Source organism: Lagenorhynchus albirostris, chromosome 10, assembly GCF_949774975.1.
Source record: "Lagenorhynchus albirostris chromosome 10, mLagAlb1.1, whole genome shotgun sequence".
NCBI lineage: Eukaryota > Metazoa > Chordata > Mammalia > Artiodactyla > Delphinidae > Lagenorhynchus > Lagenorhynchus albirostris.
The window spans coordinates 29,666,054-29,681,315 of record NC_083104.1 but is presented as its reverse complement, the minus strand read 5'-3'; the positions used below and the strand labels follow the sequence as shown (position 1 = coordinate 29,681,315).

General features: G+C 40.9%; 1 protein-coding gene across 19 annotated transcripts in view; it reads right to left on the bottom strand.

The window, feature by feature from the left end:
* Window positions 1-15,262, bottom strand: part of FHIT (fragile histidine triad diadenosine triphosphatase) — a 1,440,192-nt gene that overhangs the window by 264,681 nt on the left and 1,160,249 nt on the right. For 18 of the 19 annotated variants that reach the window (XM_060163986.1, XM_060163991.1, XM_060163995.1 and 15 more), the window contains 2 exons: window positions 3,851-3,996; window positions 1,411-1,440 (listed from right to left, as the gene is read on the bottom strand). In XM_060163986.1, coding sequence (XP_060019969.1) covers window positions 1,411-1,440; window positions 3,851-3,996 — 176 coding nt within the window. Of the gene's footprint in view, window positions 1-1,410; window positions 1,441-3,850; window positions 4,009-15,262 lie in introns of all 19 variants that reach the window. The other variant, XM_060164003.1, reaches the window with a different exon arrangement.

The following is a 15,262-nucleotide window of genomic DNA, read 5'->3' as shown; positions in this document are numbered from 1 at the left end:
CTGGTGGTCCAGCGGTTAAGACTCTGCCTTCCCAATGCAGGAGGCCCAGGTTCGTTCCCAGGTCAGGGAACTAGATCCTGCGTGCCCCCGTGTGCCGCATAAGACCCGGTGCAGTCAAATAAATAAATAAATGCTCTTTAAAAAGAAAAAAAAATCTAGCAACCAGGTTTAAACATTTACATTTTGTATTTCCAAAAGCAATTGCAAAACGGAGCTACCGTATTACACTGTTTCGTTTTTTTTGTTTGTTTGTTTTTTTTAGCATCGGCATGTTTAGAAGCCTGGCACGGAGGTGGGGGAAAGCTGTGAAGCCCCTCTGTCCTTATCACACTGTGTGTCTGGAGCAAGGCTCGCTCTTTTTTATCATAAGGAATTTGGTGGCCATCTCTGTAGGACGTTTGCTCCTCAAAAGTATTTCCCAGAGATTTTATTATAAAAGTCCCACGGTAGCTATGTTAAGCATTAAAACCATATGCAGACGAATATCAAAAGAGGATGATGTTTAGCTGGCATTGTTTGGTACCAAGCATTACCTTCCTCACTCACAGCCAGTCTCAAAGCCATAAAATCTTATTTCGCAAAATGTAACATAAGCACCCCAGTTAGACTTGCTTCAGATTTCTAACACGAAAAAAAGAAAAGAAAAAGAATAAAAAGGCCTCTTCTATGATTTAGGTGTAGGAACTAACTGCACAGGCATTTGCATTTGTATGAAGGGGGCTGAAACTCAGCTTCAGAATCAGCCAGGATTTTATTCTTTTCTTTTACTTTATTAGGGAAGCAGAGACTATGTTGATAAATCTTCCTTCCGTCTTGTGGCACACTTAAAAACTCATTTTTGAGCTCCACTGACTCCATTATGTTGAACTTTGGTATTAAGTACGAAGGGAGGAAAAGAGTAGGTGTGTGGGTGGAAAGGAAGAGAACAGAGGGAAGCAACGGGCGAGGAGTGAAGGGACAACCATAGGGCCACCATATCTGTGAGCCCTCCACTCAACGACGGCAAAGCAACAATATACAGTGCAGAGAACCAGAAGGCTGCCACAGAGGCGCAGGCTTAACAGGAGACCCACAAATCCACGTGCGGCGTATGTCCTGTTTCCTAGACACTACCTCCCATGAACTCGTTTGACTTCCGTTTCTGTTTCAGGACTCCATGATTTAGTTTCTGTTTTAGCATTTGAACAATAATAATTTTACTACAAAAGATAAATGTCTTGTAAACGAATGTGAAACATATTGCTTGGCAAAGTTTACAATGTCACGATTTATAGCTCCAACACCAAGGCTCTCTCTGACCTCGAAGATAACATAATGAAGCAGCAATGTGCTCCAAATGACTCAGTGTGATTTTTTATTAGTTCTCGTAATCGCCCCCTATTAATTTGTATGCATATAATAAGCACTCACCTTCACAGTTTGTCCGGCTTCGGGGCCATCCTAGAAATAGGGGGGAAAAAAAAAAGACAGAGGTGAGAACAGATAGATGGTATCTCTTGCTTATTCAGAAATATTGCCTGTTAATAATTTAGATCCAATTTCATTGTGTGTTAATTTATAGTTTCCTCATGGGGACCATTTGCTTCGAAGGTACGGGGCCCAACAGTTCTCCATTTCCGCTTGAGAGTAAGAAGTTATGTATAAAAATGATATAAATTATCCAGTGAGTGAACCCCTTTCCTACTTTTCATGCTCTTTGCTTTTGGCTATGGTTTTAATTGCATTAAAGGGGAGGTGAAGTATCATACCTTTTGGTTATCTTTAAACCAGATGTAGCCTAATTAATGCCTGATAACTTTAAGTCTCTCCTCAGGAAATTGCTATAAACATAATCCATTAAGCAAGAAGCAAGAATGTGGGCTGTCTCATGTAGAAGGAGCACCCAAGAGTGGGCCCTTTCTGGCTCTTCTGACCTTGGGAGAAAAGGTGCAAGGGTTTATTGTAGCTGAGCTCTTTTCCCATCCTGGGTCCTTCCCTCGGCTTTCTGAAGCCCAACAGAACTACTTGCTTAGCTAAAAAATAAGCAAACTCGTCTAGTTATCAGCCACAATACAAAGCAGAAGCAAGTAAGTGCTCAGCTGGTTGGGAACAGCAGAACATGCAATGTTTCTACAATCAGAAACTTCAAAATGGAATGACAACTCTGAAAATTTAGGTTAAGGCTTTCTACTTCTAAGACCCAAACTACTTGGGGTGAGAATTCTTGCCCTGCTATGGCGAAGATTAAGCAGACCTGTGTAATCAGTGGTTTTCAAACTTGGAGTCTCAACCTATTAGTGGGTCATAAAGTCAACTTGATGGGCTGTGACCAGCACTGAAGACAAAAGAAATCAGATAACAGAACAAAAACTATTAGACTGTACAGAATAGGTAAACACTGCTTTGTGCAGTTTCTGTTTCCTTTATCTACATGTCTGTAGGGGGAGAGGGAAATATATGATTGTGAAATAAATATATATCTTACTGTACGTTAAAGTTTTAAAAAGTTTGAAAACACCACATATATGAAAGTACTCTAAGTGCTTTATATAATAGCAACAGTTTCTATATTTTTTAACATCAGTTTCTATACTTTTGGAATTAAGTTTCTAGCAAATCATGTTAGATAACCAGCACTGGCCATTTCCTATGAATGTGAGTTTTCTTCTAGTATTCCATTAAACACTGACAGATGTCTTCACCCAGTTGCCTTCATTTGGTCTCTCTGGAAACATGATTTGCAGCATCAGCTTAATAAACCCACCATGAGCTTAACTACCTGCTTGAAGGTGACTCGAGGGGGTTAATACACACAGACAGACAGACAGACACACACACACACACACAACACACCCCACACACAGTACTTTACAAGGAAGTTTAGATACTCTTGACACAGACATGGTGGCAAAAGGTTTTTTTTACAGAATGCAGATGAGGGAATTCCCTGGTCATCCAGTGGTTAGGACTCCTTGCTTCCACTGCACGGGGCACAGGTTCAATCCCTGGTCGGGATACTAAGATTCCACAGGCCGCATGGCGCGGCCAATAAAAAAAAAAAAAAAAAAAAAAAGCAGATGAACATTTCTAGTCAGCGTCTTTCACGACCTGAAAACGGTGGCCTTCTCTATCTGTTCTCTTTTAAAGTCTGTGGTGGAGAGCTGAGGAGGGTAGAGGGAGGATGATAAATATCCGGTTTGCCTAAAGCACTGAGGACAAGTTCTTGCATCATGAAACCATCCATTCTTTCCAAAGGGTTTTTGGAGAGTCATCAAATCTCAAGGCCACACAGGGCTTTAATTACGTATAGATACCCGCAGCTCTTTCCATGGGCGATAGGAAGGGGCTCATGGTATATTACTACCTGAAGATTCACTCAGTTCCCACAGCTGATGACCCACCGCCGACCTCCTCCCACACTGACAAGCGTTGGCTCAAACTCAGCCTAAAGATCTCTAGGGATTGGGGGTCTAGCTTCTTTACCAGGAAGGAGGCCACACCGAACACTCAATCAATCCAGCTTCATCCCATAAGCAATCCATAATCAATCACTGAGGCTGAATTAAAAAGGTCAGCCTTGTGAGGGCGAGGCCCTACCTAACCTGCATATCTCTATTCCCCTAGAAATAGAGCAGGGCTCAAAACATATTTCTCCTGGAATCAAAATGACATGTCCAGCCCCAGTTCCAATAAAAGATCTGGAATGTCTTCATGCTCATCACATACATCACACGTCCAGTACTCCCAGCTGCTTGGTCAACAACCCTGCGCACATTGCCTCCACTGATATTCCACCCTGTTCACCAAGTCCACGTCGGAGCCTTGTGGATAGTAGGGTGGCCCTGGATGAGCGAGCTATCTGTACACTCACCTGCACGGAAAAGGTGAGAGAGGTGCCCTGGAAATGCTTTTCCACTGCCGTCCCGACTCTCTGTGCTGCCAGGAACAGGTCGGCCACTTCATTGCGATGCAGGTCTCGGAAGCGCTCCACTGGCCGGAGGGGACACACGAGGACATCTGCAGTGAGGTCTGTTAAGGTATACTCTGCTTGCTTTAGGGACCATTTTTACCAAGAAGTTTATACCCACAGGCTTGAAGCCCCTTGGCCCAGGGCCTGAACTCGCAAAGGCTAAGGAATAAAAGAACAAATATTTACCAACCACTGAACTCCAAGGAGTTCAAAGAGAGCTTGCAAACGTGGTTCATTACACTTTAAAGGAGAAGCTATGGCGCACTGAAGAAATTCTCTTAAGAGACAAAGACATCAGTGTTCAGAGAGACTTAAGTGCTGGCTGAAATAATTAGGCCATGAGGCAGGATCTATTCTGGACCGTTATCTCCTGACCCCTATTCTCAAGCAGCCAAAGGCCCTGGGTTGGAAAAGCAACTGGAATATTCAGTTGGTTTTTCTAGGAAGAGCATCACAATCAAAACTTTAATTTCAATATCTCTGTAGAGAAATATGTAATCAAAAGACAATAGTATTTTATTTTTAAAAGGAGTATAGAGATTCTGAAAATGTTCAGTGAACTTCATTTACAACAAGGAGATGTGCCACACGGTTAAGCAGCTGATGACAAGCATTCCTCAAACTGATGACTAAGAATTCAAGAAGGCAGTTGAAGGCAAATCATTAAGTTAAAACAAGGGGTGTCTGCTTGTGCGAATGAAGCCATCTTAATGTATTCTATTAGTCAGACAAATCAACATATTTACATTATTGGTCTGAACAAATAACATATTCTAGAGAAAAAGGATGCAAGTTTGATCATTTGTTGGTAGCAAATAAACATTCAGCGTCACATCATCAATAACGTTTCAGTTCCTTTTTGTATTTGAACTCATAAGTGTATGGTATACACATATAGACATGTACACATACATGTGTATACACACACAAGCTACATTAATTTTTGTTGAGTTTTCAGGTACCAGCAGGAGAAAAAAAGCTAATGTTCTTTTCTGTTTCTTTCGTTTTTCTTGTTTTAAAAGAACATGCTTCTGCTTTGAGCCAAGCAGCTAAGGGGCATAATAAAACCACAAGTCTACAGTTGCTAGTCTCACCAGAATGTCAAGCATTTTAGCCCACCACACTATTGGTAGGACTCAGGACCCAAGGGGAAATGCACTGAGCTCAGCTGGGCGGGCCTCATTTCCATAAGACAGGGGGAAAAAGAGAGGGAAAACTGATTAATTTTGCTCATAATCAGGAAATTTATGTCAACGGTAAACTAGGAAAATGAGTATTTGTTTAATCTGAGTTCATTTTTCAAGAGAGGAGCAGGGAGGCCTTCACCCACAGGGCATCTGATACTTAAAAAGATAATTATCCTTCTCTGGAAGGGCTGCTTTATTATCATGGGTCAATGAACCATTTAGAAATGGAGAATTTCCTTTCATTTCGTCTGAGCTGATTGCCAGCCTCCACTCCCACTGAGTTGCTTTTTTTGCTGTTAAAAGAGCCCTTTCCCCATCTTCCTCCTCCCTGCTTTAATTTACACCCTCCCTTAGGCTCTGACTTCACCAAACCACAGCAAGATGACAATTTTGCAAGCTTCCAACAATATTCATAATTACTGTGGCTGGCTATGTCTGCACACAGCAACTAGGTGGGGAAGGGAATAACATTCTATTGAAACAACTGCTTACCGTGAAAACTGATGGAATGAACCTGGCAATTTTTGTGTCTAATGTTACTTTAATGATATCAATGACATCTGAAAGGTTTTTTCCAATGCCATAAAAAACTGTATCTTATTACCTGTCCATTTTCTTACCCGGTGCTAAGAATCAGCTTGACCCGAGTTTAACGAATCAAACTGTTTATGGAACGGAACCAAAATGGTTGAACGTGTGAGATGTTCTATCCTGTACATACCTAACCGCAGGGTGATACATCACATACATTTTTTACGGTAACTGAATATTAATATAGAAATACAACATATCACAAAAGATTTCAACAGCTAAGCACATTCTCATTTAGGTGAATATTTTTCAGCAACCCATTTAGGCAACATTGTCCTGACATAATATTCCCTGCAACCCAACCTTTTGTTAAAAGGTCATCTTATCACACAGACATTTTGATGCAAAAAATAAGATGAAATGGAGATTACTCTCAAGGGTGCTTACTTCTGCAGGTGGTCATGTGGGTGATCACTGTCTTTGTTCTGTTGGGACCCAGAGGATGGCCAAACAGCCATCTCAACCTAGGAATGGCCACACAGGTGGGTTCCACATCACTCTACACGGAGGTAGCTGGGTCTGGCATTACACACCGTGGGGCTCTGGAGCCTCTGGTTGCAGTGTGAGAAGCTGACCTGGCCAGTAGCAGATTCGCTAACCGTCACACTCCCTGGGGCCATTCTGGGCACTAACTGGGCATCAGAAAGTCAGCATCAACTGTCTTCCCTCAGTTCCTTTACAACCAGAGAAGACAAGAGCCTGAGCCTTAACCTCACCGTAGGCTGCATCCTGACTGATGCCTACCTACCTCCTGAGCCTCTTTTTCCTTACTCCTCTCTAGCATACTATACATCTGCCATATTTGCTTTCTTTCTGTTCTTCAAACACACTAAGCTCCTTCCTAGATTTGGGGGTTTTGTCCTGGTTATTTGTTCTGCCTAGATCAATTCCCCCTGATCGTCACATGGCCGCTTCTTTCTTATCATTCAGAACCTAATTCCAATGCCACTCTCTCAAAAGAACAATTAGCTGCTGGGGACTTTAAACTGCTACTTGCTTTCTCACTCTTACATCACCCTATTTTAATCTTTTCACAGCCCCCCTGCCACCAGCTGGTGGTTTTCTTGGCTGGTTACTATGTACCCAGATGAGAAAGGAAGCTCCACAAAAGTAAAGGCTTTGTCTTGTTTACTGCTCTTTCACCACCACCTACAACACCAGAGATGCTTAGGAAGTCTTGCTGGAATGAGAGAATAAATAATAAACCAGACCCTTGTATCAGCCACCTCTGAGCACTAAAACCCTGACAAAATGGAGATGACATTCATTTACTTTTCAATCATCTATACAAGATTGAGATAGTCTGCAATATATTTTTTTTAATTCAAAGAAGTTTATCCTTAAGATCTAGCATGGTTAGAACTAATGTTAGATGAAAACTGGAGAAATGTAAACTCATTTTTAACATAAACTAATTTTCACATGAGCCCAAAGGAAATAAAATTGTGAAGGTAAAAGCCTTTTTAAAAAACCCTTTTATAACTAGAAAGAAGTAGTTTCTAGAATACTCAGAGTCTCAGATAAACTGTACCTATTAAAATGCTGCTTTATATTGTGACTGAGACGTGTAACTCATTTGTTCCTTCAATGAACAATGAGCATCACTTAAGTGTGGACACTGTACTAGGCTCTGGGAACAGCAAAGGAGAATAAGAAGGTGTTCCTGCCCTTCCGGTCCAGGAGACAGGCACTGAAACACACAACCGCAGTACTATCGGGGGCACAGATAGAAGCACAGAGGGCTGCCCAATGCAGTGGGGACCCGGGGCACCTGAGTAAGGCAAGGGTTCTAGAGTAACCATGGGGAACCTCTGAGTGGGATGAATTATCCCATGGCTACCTGAAAATATAAAGAGGTTCATAAAGAAGTCAAAGCAGATCAGCAAACTTTTTCTGCAAAGGGCCAGATGGTAAATATTTTAGGTTTGGTGGGCCATATGCCTAAGGAGCCATGGATAATACGAACACAAACAGGTGTGGCTATATCCCAGGAAACCTTTATATACAAAAAGAGGAGCCTGGCCAGATTTGGCCCGTGGGCCTTGAAGTGTCAGCCCTTGACTTAGAGGAATCACATCAGAAAAAAATTAAGGAAACTGAAAGTATTGTGGGGGGAGGGTATTCCTCTTTTCCTAAATTGAGGACTACAATATTATCTGAATAGCATATTAGAAAAATATTACGTATCTTAAAAAAATTACTTTTCTAAGAAAAATATGTCAACACGGTAGAACATTTTCATGACTCTGTAATAATTCTGATGCTTTGAAAGACTAATCACAACCATAAAATGTGTTGTGGTATTGACACCACATAGATAAGTCACGAGTATTACATTATCCCCATTACATATTACAGTATCCCCATTACAACTCAAGGAGTTTCTGCCACTACCAAATGGAAAAAGGAAGCACGTGATCTGCAAACACGTGAGAGCACCGAAACAGTGTTATTCACAAATTCTTCTGAAAATACAATTATTTCCTCAAAACAAGTGCACAAGCCTTAGAAGAAAATACCATATTACCCAAAGATGGTGGGTACCATGTTGTTCCTAGACAAGCAACTCAGGGAAAGCAAATTAATTTTGAAGAACAGCAGACGGCTCTTGAAATTCTTCTGCCACTGTTTATATGCCACTTGTTTTAAGGTAATATCACAGGTGCAATATAATTTAATTTGGAGACTCTTAGGCCTTGCTAGCGGGCAAATCCCATATTGCGCATGGGCTACAAGAACACACTTTCCCCTGGGTCCTCTCTGCGTAGAATTAACACCTCTGAAGGGACTTTTTAGCCAACGTGCATGAGAACCCTCAAAGAAGGTAATCTACTCAATTGAATTTAATGTGTTTATCCAGTACTCATTATGTCTGAAAGCCTGTGAAAGAGATTATCAAATGGGATCTGGCCTCTCCCTATTGTCTAAAGGAGGCACATTCATTTAGTAATAACAGTTTTTTTTAAAGAAGAGAAGGTCAATAATTATGATTTAGTTCCTATGGTCGACAAAGGGATTTCTCACAGCAGAGGAAAATCAAAGAAGACTTTTTAGTGCAGATGAGATTTAAAGCGGACTTCACAAACAGGAGAGTGAACCAAACAGAGGGTTGGCTGGCAACTCACTCATCCATCCACCCCACAACTACAGCCTCCTTTCAGTCTAGCGTTTGTGTGAAAATTTAGGATGCCAAGACAAATGTGACAGAGTAACTGACCTTGAAGTGTTTGCACTCTATTATCCCAAACTATCATGTAGCATAAACAGATCATACGACGCTGAGAGATGAGTGCTATTGATAGAAATCAGTACAGAATGTTGTGGGAGCATAGAGAAGTCAGGATCTAACTCTGCCTAGGGGTGTTAGACAAACTTTTCAGGATGGTCCTGCATTCCCATTTTCTAAAATCAGAAACTATTTCTCCAAATTTGGACCAAAACCTATCCTTGAAAATGGCCTAGCAATTTATGCATCAAAGAAAGTTGTCGGGTATTCTTCCTTTGGCCAAAATCACCGTTTCATTTATATATGGACTCTCGTTGATTTCATCTTTCCAACAAACCAATGGAGGACTATTATAATTCCTATTTTGCGGATGAGGAAATTACAGCCCTTCAGAAAATAAGAAATCTGTGCAAGACAGTACACTCCGTAGGAGACTAAAACTAGAATTCAACCCAAATCTGTCTGATTCCAAAGTCCATGTTATTAAGCATAGCATTGTGATGTTACACTTTGTATAGCTTTCATGACTCAGTCTCTGACGGTCCGGTCCTCTCATTAAAAGTGTGCCCTCTATTCGCAGAGTCCTTCTGTTCATGGAAGAGAATCACACTTCATGAAATACAAACAGACTGTGCAAAACTGCTAACTGCCTGAGAAAAACCCAGCCTCAAAAGAAGAAAGCAGAGGGGACGTACAACCCCACGGTGGAAGGAGGCCTCAGTGCTGGGCAAAGGAAGCCCTGAGAATGCCCTTGTTTAACAGGGAACTGTGAACAAGGGGATCGAGGATGAGAGAAACATCTTTATCAGCGGGAGGAAGTAAGAGGGATGCAGAACCTGAATTTTTGCCCTTTTCCAGCTTTGAGCTTCAGTTTCTTCAAGGTAACTCGGGCTCCCCTGGGTTGACAGATAGGAGGAAGATTAGGTATTACAGTCTATGTCAATGAGTCAGGCTGTCGGACACACTGAAAATCCCATTGCCTGTTGGACAGTCTAATTATTGGGAGCCATTGACTTTCTCATAGCATCATTTATATCACCAAGGACTACCAGAAACTAGGGAATGCCTTTTCTCTCCCTCTTCTTCTCCACTCTCACCATCAGCCCAGAAGTGACTGTCTCTGTCCTTTTGCATGAACATGTAGGGTGTTTTTGCCACGTTAAAGTGACGTGGCAACATACCAGACCCTGTGCTGAACTCTTGCTGACACACAGCCAGTTCAGGATACACACAATGCAAGAAAGAAATGAAATGGAATCTTTACACCAATGAAACACCTGAAGACATTGTGGTAGCTTATTCACCAACATTAGCACAAGAATCCCTCCCATCCTACATGCCCCTTTGCAAAGTGACTTTGCGGCTCCTCTCACCAAAAGTTGGAGTCTATTTCCCTTCCCACTGAGTTTGGACTGGCCTGTGGCTTGCTTTGACCAGTGGAATGTGATCAAAGTGTTGCTATGTGACTTTCCAAGGTCAGGCCTTAACAGACGTTGCAACTTCTGTTTTTTCTGCCTTTTTGGAACCCTGAGACCAACACGCTGTGGAAAAAGTCCAGCTAGGCTACTGGAGACAGGAGCCAAGTGAAAGAGAACTAAGGTACCCCAGCTGATAGCCAACAACTGTCGTGAACCACAAAAACAACTGCAAAGGTCTGGTGGAATCAAGAACAAAATGAGATGCTGTAAAAGTGAGAACTGTCCCAACAATATCAAATGATCATTATGTTGCTACACTGTTATTCCAAAAAATTTGATAAGTTTGAAATTTGCTCATCAAAGATAATAGCTGATGATTTAAAAAATAATTTTTATGAGCATTTCCATGACAAATATGAAATATTTAAATATAGAGTCATGACACAGAAATGGAAATGTACTGATTCAGATGATTAGTTAAAGACAACAGCAGAATATTATTCTCAGGGTTGCTCAGACTTGCTCCCATCTATTTTGCCAAATCTGATCTACTCTAGGGATTCAGAACAGAAAAGTCACTAAAATAAATCAAACCATCAAAATATCACTGATCCCAATGAAGCCGATTAGCATGTGTATGTATGAATATGGAATAAGTCGACATCAAATAATATGATGAAGAATTAGTCATTCTTCTGAACTAATAAAAAAAGAAGAGTCTGTATTCATCTCTACTGTAGATCAGTATGTAGTTTAATGACAGACAAGGAACTTCCCAGTTTGCATTGCAGACTTCTGTGACCCCGTGTAACGAATTACTTGCTCTAATAAATAATCCTAGTCCTTGCAAATGTTTAAAATAATTCTTAATGTCACTTCAAAAAACAACACCAGGATGACTGTGAGGTATTTTTGAGAAAAGATTCAATTGATTTAAGTGGCACAGTTGCGGAGTTTTGAATCAAAGTAGGTGGCATCTCAAAAGTAATCTACTACTCGCAATGTAGGTAATTCTGTGATTCTTTTTTTTAAGCAGAAAGGTAGAAATATTGTCCAAAAAATGAACCAATACAATTCTGAAGAAGCGTCTTGACAGTTTGGGCCACACCTTTCTTTATGGGATATTAACAAACCCACTTCAGTAACTCAAGACTTCATAGAATATTCATCAACCATAAGCATAAATGGCATGAATGTAATTTTAAGCAAATTTAATTTGCAGAGTATGATAAGTTCCAGCACAATGTAATTAAGATAATGATAGTATTCTGCTCATACCTGGATCTCAATGCAAGCACCTCACAAGTATCTTCTAGAATTCTCATGTTGTGTCCTGGAGAATGCTTTGGGCCAAAGATACAGCAAGTCCTTAGTCAACTGTGGGAGAGGAATCAGGTATCTTTCCCCTGGCAGATCTGCCCTGAGCAATTCCCAAACTTCTGCACCGATCTGGATGCTTAGAGGGGAGAATCATATTCGTACAGAGAAGTAAATGGGTGGCTTTCAAAGAAAGTAAAATGAAACAGGAGCCCGCAGCCAGGATGCACTCTGGTGCAGATTCTCTGGTTTAAATTTCGCGTCGTCTGTGAATATTTCAAGGCAAAAGAATACTATATTGATTATCCTAAGAGAATCAGAATCGGAAAAAAAGTTACATGCTTATATTAAACTAAATATGTGGGAGAAAGTAAATGATATCAGTAAGGGAAGGGGAGAATATACAACATTTGTTTGCGGCCTATTACGTCCTAGTGATAATCAGCAATGCATTGAGGTAGATAATATCACCCCCATTTATCCACATTCAGAAGCAAAGGTCAAAAAAAGTGATACTATATATCCAAGGTCACACAGTTCTAAAGTGAGAATCCTGGGCCATGCAGTAAAATTGTCCATGCTGTTTCAATGCTTCCCAAGGTGATAAAAGTCTCCAGGTACCTAGTGCAGTGTTTACTACAGTGGTTCCCCAGAACACTGCTTCCATGAGATGTTATTACACATGATAGAAGAAAAAAAATATTGTGTAGTCAAAGAAGATTAAGAAACACTGAATGAAATGAGGCAAAATAGGTTTCTTTACAGCAGGACTCATCAGGATGTATCATGTACTAACGTGCATTCTGACTTAAAAAAAAAAGAGAGAGATACTAAGCAGCATTTCTCATATGCTTTTTTTTTCTTTAAGCAGTAAGACTATTTTGTTTTTCTTTTTTTGCAGAACCCTACATACGACAACTGTTCCAAAGGATGTTGGGACTACTGAGCCTCCTTTACCTACACACAGAGATGCCTGAAGATCTCAGCTTTTTAACCAAAAAGTAGAGTAAATATCCTACGAATCATATGAGCAAAGCAAGAGGGCCTTCTGCCTAGTGAAATATGCTGAGAAGCTGAGCATTAAAATACATCAAATGGAACATGGCAGTCATTAGTGAAACTGGCTCACGATTTCCATTCTTGCCATTCCAGGCACATGACAGGATTATACTTCCTGTATCCTTGTGCTTGGGTGAAGCTGAAGGCATTCTGGCCAAGGAGTCGTGAGCAGAAGTGATTATGTCAATTACAAACTAGAGCATTTAACTGCCAGTGTGAGACCTCAAAGCTCTCTCTCCTTCTGCAAGGCAACCAGCAATGTCACTGTGCTTTCAGGACCAGGACCAGCCCTACAGGTCAGTGGGGGCTCTGCTCATCACCTGTTCTCCCAGGGACTACAGCAAGTTAAATGGGTTTCATCTCTTTTGCTAACTCCAAATAATTTGTGTAGCTGCTTAGAACAGTATGGTGAAGAGGATTCTGAGGCCTTGACAGGGATAAGGAGGGAAGAATGGGGAGATTTATTCGTTTTAGCTGCCATGAGGGAAGGAAGAATACCAGCATATACACAAAAGATCTGCCATTCTTTAATTAGAAAGCAAAATAAATACTTTTTCCAAGACTCCTTTTCCCTTTCCTTAATGATATGGAATCATTTCTAGGTCTTACAATGTCTCTGAATAACCATTACAAAAATTCAGTATTATTGGTACAGTCCTGCAAATATACAGAAGTATGTGAACTTTAAATCACTCTGGTTAGGAGAGTATTGAAAAAGAAATTTACTGCCACGCAGAAGTATCTGTCCATAATGTGCCAACACAGGGGTGAGAACACACCACAATGACAATGTTGTAAAAACGCTCTTAGGTGTTAAGAGTTGGAGAAGTGTTTCAATAGAAGAGGAATAAAGTACGCTCAGCAGCTGAAAGAAATATTTAAGGATCATTTCCAATGAGTGATATAAAAAATTTTTTTAAAACCACACATACACTCTGCTGTGAGAATCACTTCAAAAACTCTGTGAAAAGCTTTTTCGTCTAGTATAGATCAGAAAGTAATGCTAAAGATGTGCAATTCATGGGAGAGTTGCTGGAAAACCACAAGCAAGATAAATAATTTAACAGCACTTTACCATGTACACATTTATATTCTACCCAGTTTGGGAATAAGGAGAGAGCACGTTGAGTTTCTCCTTCTATGGGGTGGCCAGATCGAAACCCAAGCTCCCGTGTAGATAGCATCCTTCCAGGGCAAGTTCTATCAGGTCCTAAAAAGCATGGATTCCAACTGCAGGTTTGTTTACGCCCCTGAAGAGCCACTGAAAATTCCATTTCCCATCAGATCTTCAGCGCAGTTGGACAGGCCAATGGAGCAACCTAACATCACAGTTCAGATACCACATGAAAGCAAAGAGCAGCCAAACTATAAATATAGAACAGAGAGACTCCTTAATGGGAGAAAAGAAATAGAAAATGGGAGAAGAAAGAAGAAGACCTTAAAAGGGAATATTTAGCAGGTAGCACATTCTTAGAAGATATGAAACATTCCCTAGCAGTCAGGTTCACCTGGCACCATACATAGTGTTTGATGCAGGGTAGGCCTTTAATGAATATTTGATGGAAGAGCAGATGGCATGTGTGCTTCTTCATTGCTTAATCTAGGAAAACTTTCTAAGAGACAACTGAACCAGACCAGACTTAACTTACTTACATGAAAATAACTGAGGGAAATGCACTTAAAAAAAAAAAAAAGCTAAGTCCTAAATTCCTAATCAAAAAGACACCCAGCTAAATGTAAATTGGTGCAGCCACTGTGGAAAACAGTAAGGAGGTTTCTCAAGAAACTAAACATAGAACTACCGTATGACACAGCAATTCCACTCCTGGGTATATATCTGAAAAAAACAAAAACACTAATTCGAAAAGACACACGCACCCCAATGTTCATAGCACCGTTATTTACGATTGCCAAGGTATGGAAGCAACTTAAGTGTCCATCAACAGATGAATGGATTAAGAAGGTGTGGTATATATATATATATATATATATATACACACACACACACACACACACATACAATGGAATACTATTCAGCCACAAAAAGCAGGAAATTCTGGGCTTCCCTGGTGGCGCAGTGGTTGAGAGTCCACCTGCCGATGCAGGGGACACGGGTTCGTGCCCCGGTCCGGGAAGATCCCACATGCCGCAGAGCGGCTGGGCCCGTGAGCCATGGCTGCTGAGCCTGCGCGTCCAGAGCCCGTGCTCCGCAACGGGAGAGGCCACAACGGTGAGAGGCCCGTGTACTGCAAAAAAAAAAAAAAAAAAAGCAGGAAATTCTGCCATTTGCCAAGCAACTTGGATAGACTTGGAGGGCATTATGCTAAGTGAAATAAGTCAGTCAGAGAAAGATAAATACTACATGATACTCCTTATATATGGAATCTAAAAAAATAAAACAAACTAGTGAATATAATAAAAAAGCAGACTCACAGATATAGAGAATAAGCTAGTGGTTCCCAGCGGGGAGGGGGAGGGAGGGGCAATATAGGGGTGGAGGAGTGGGAAGTACAAA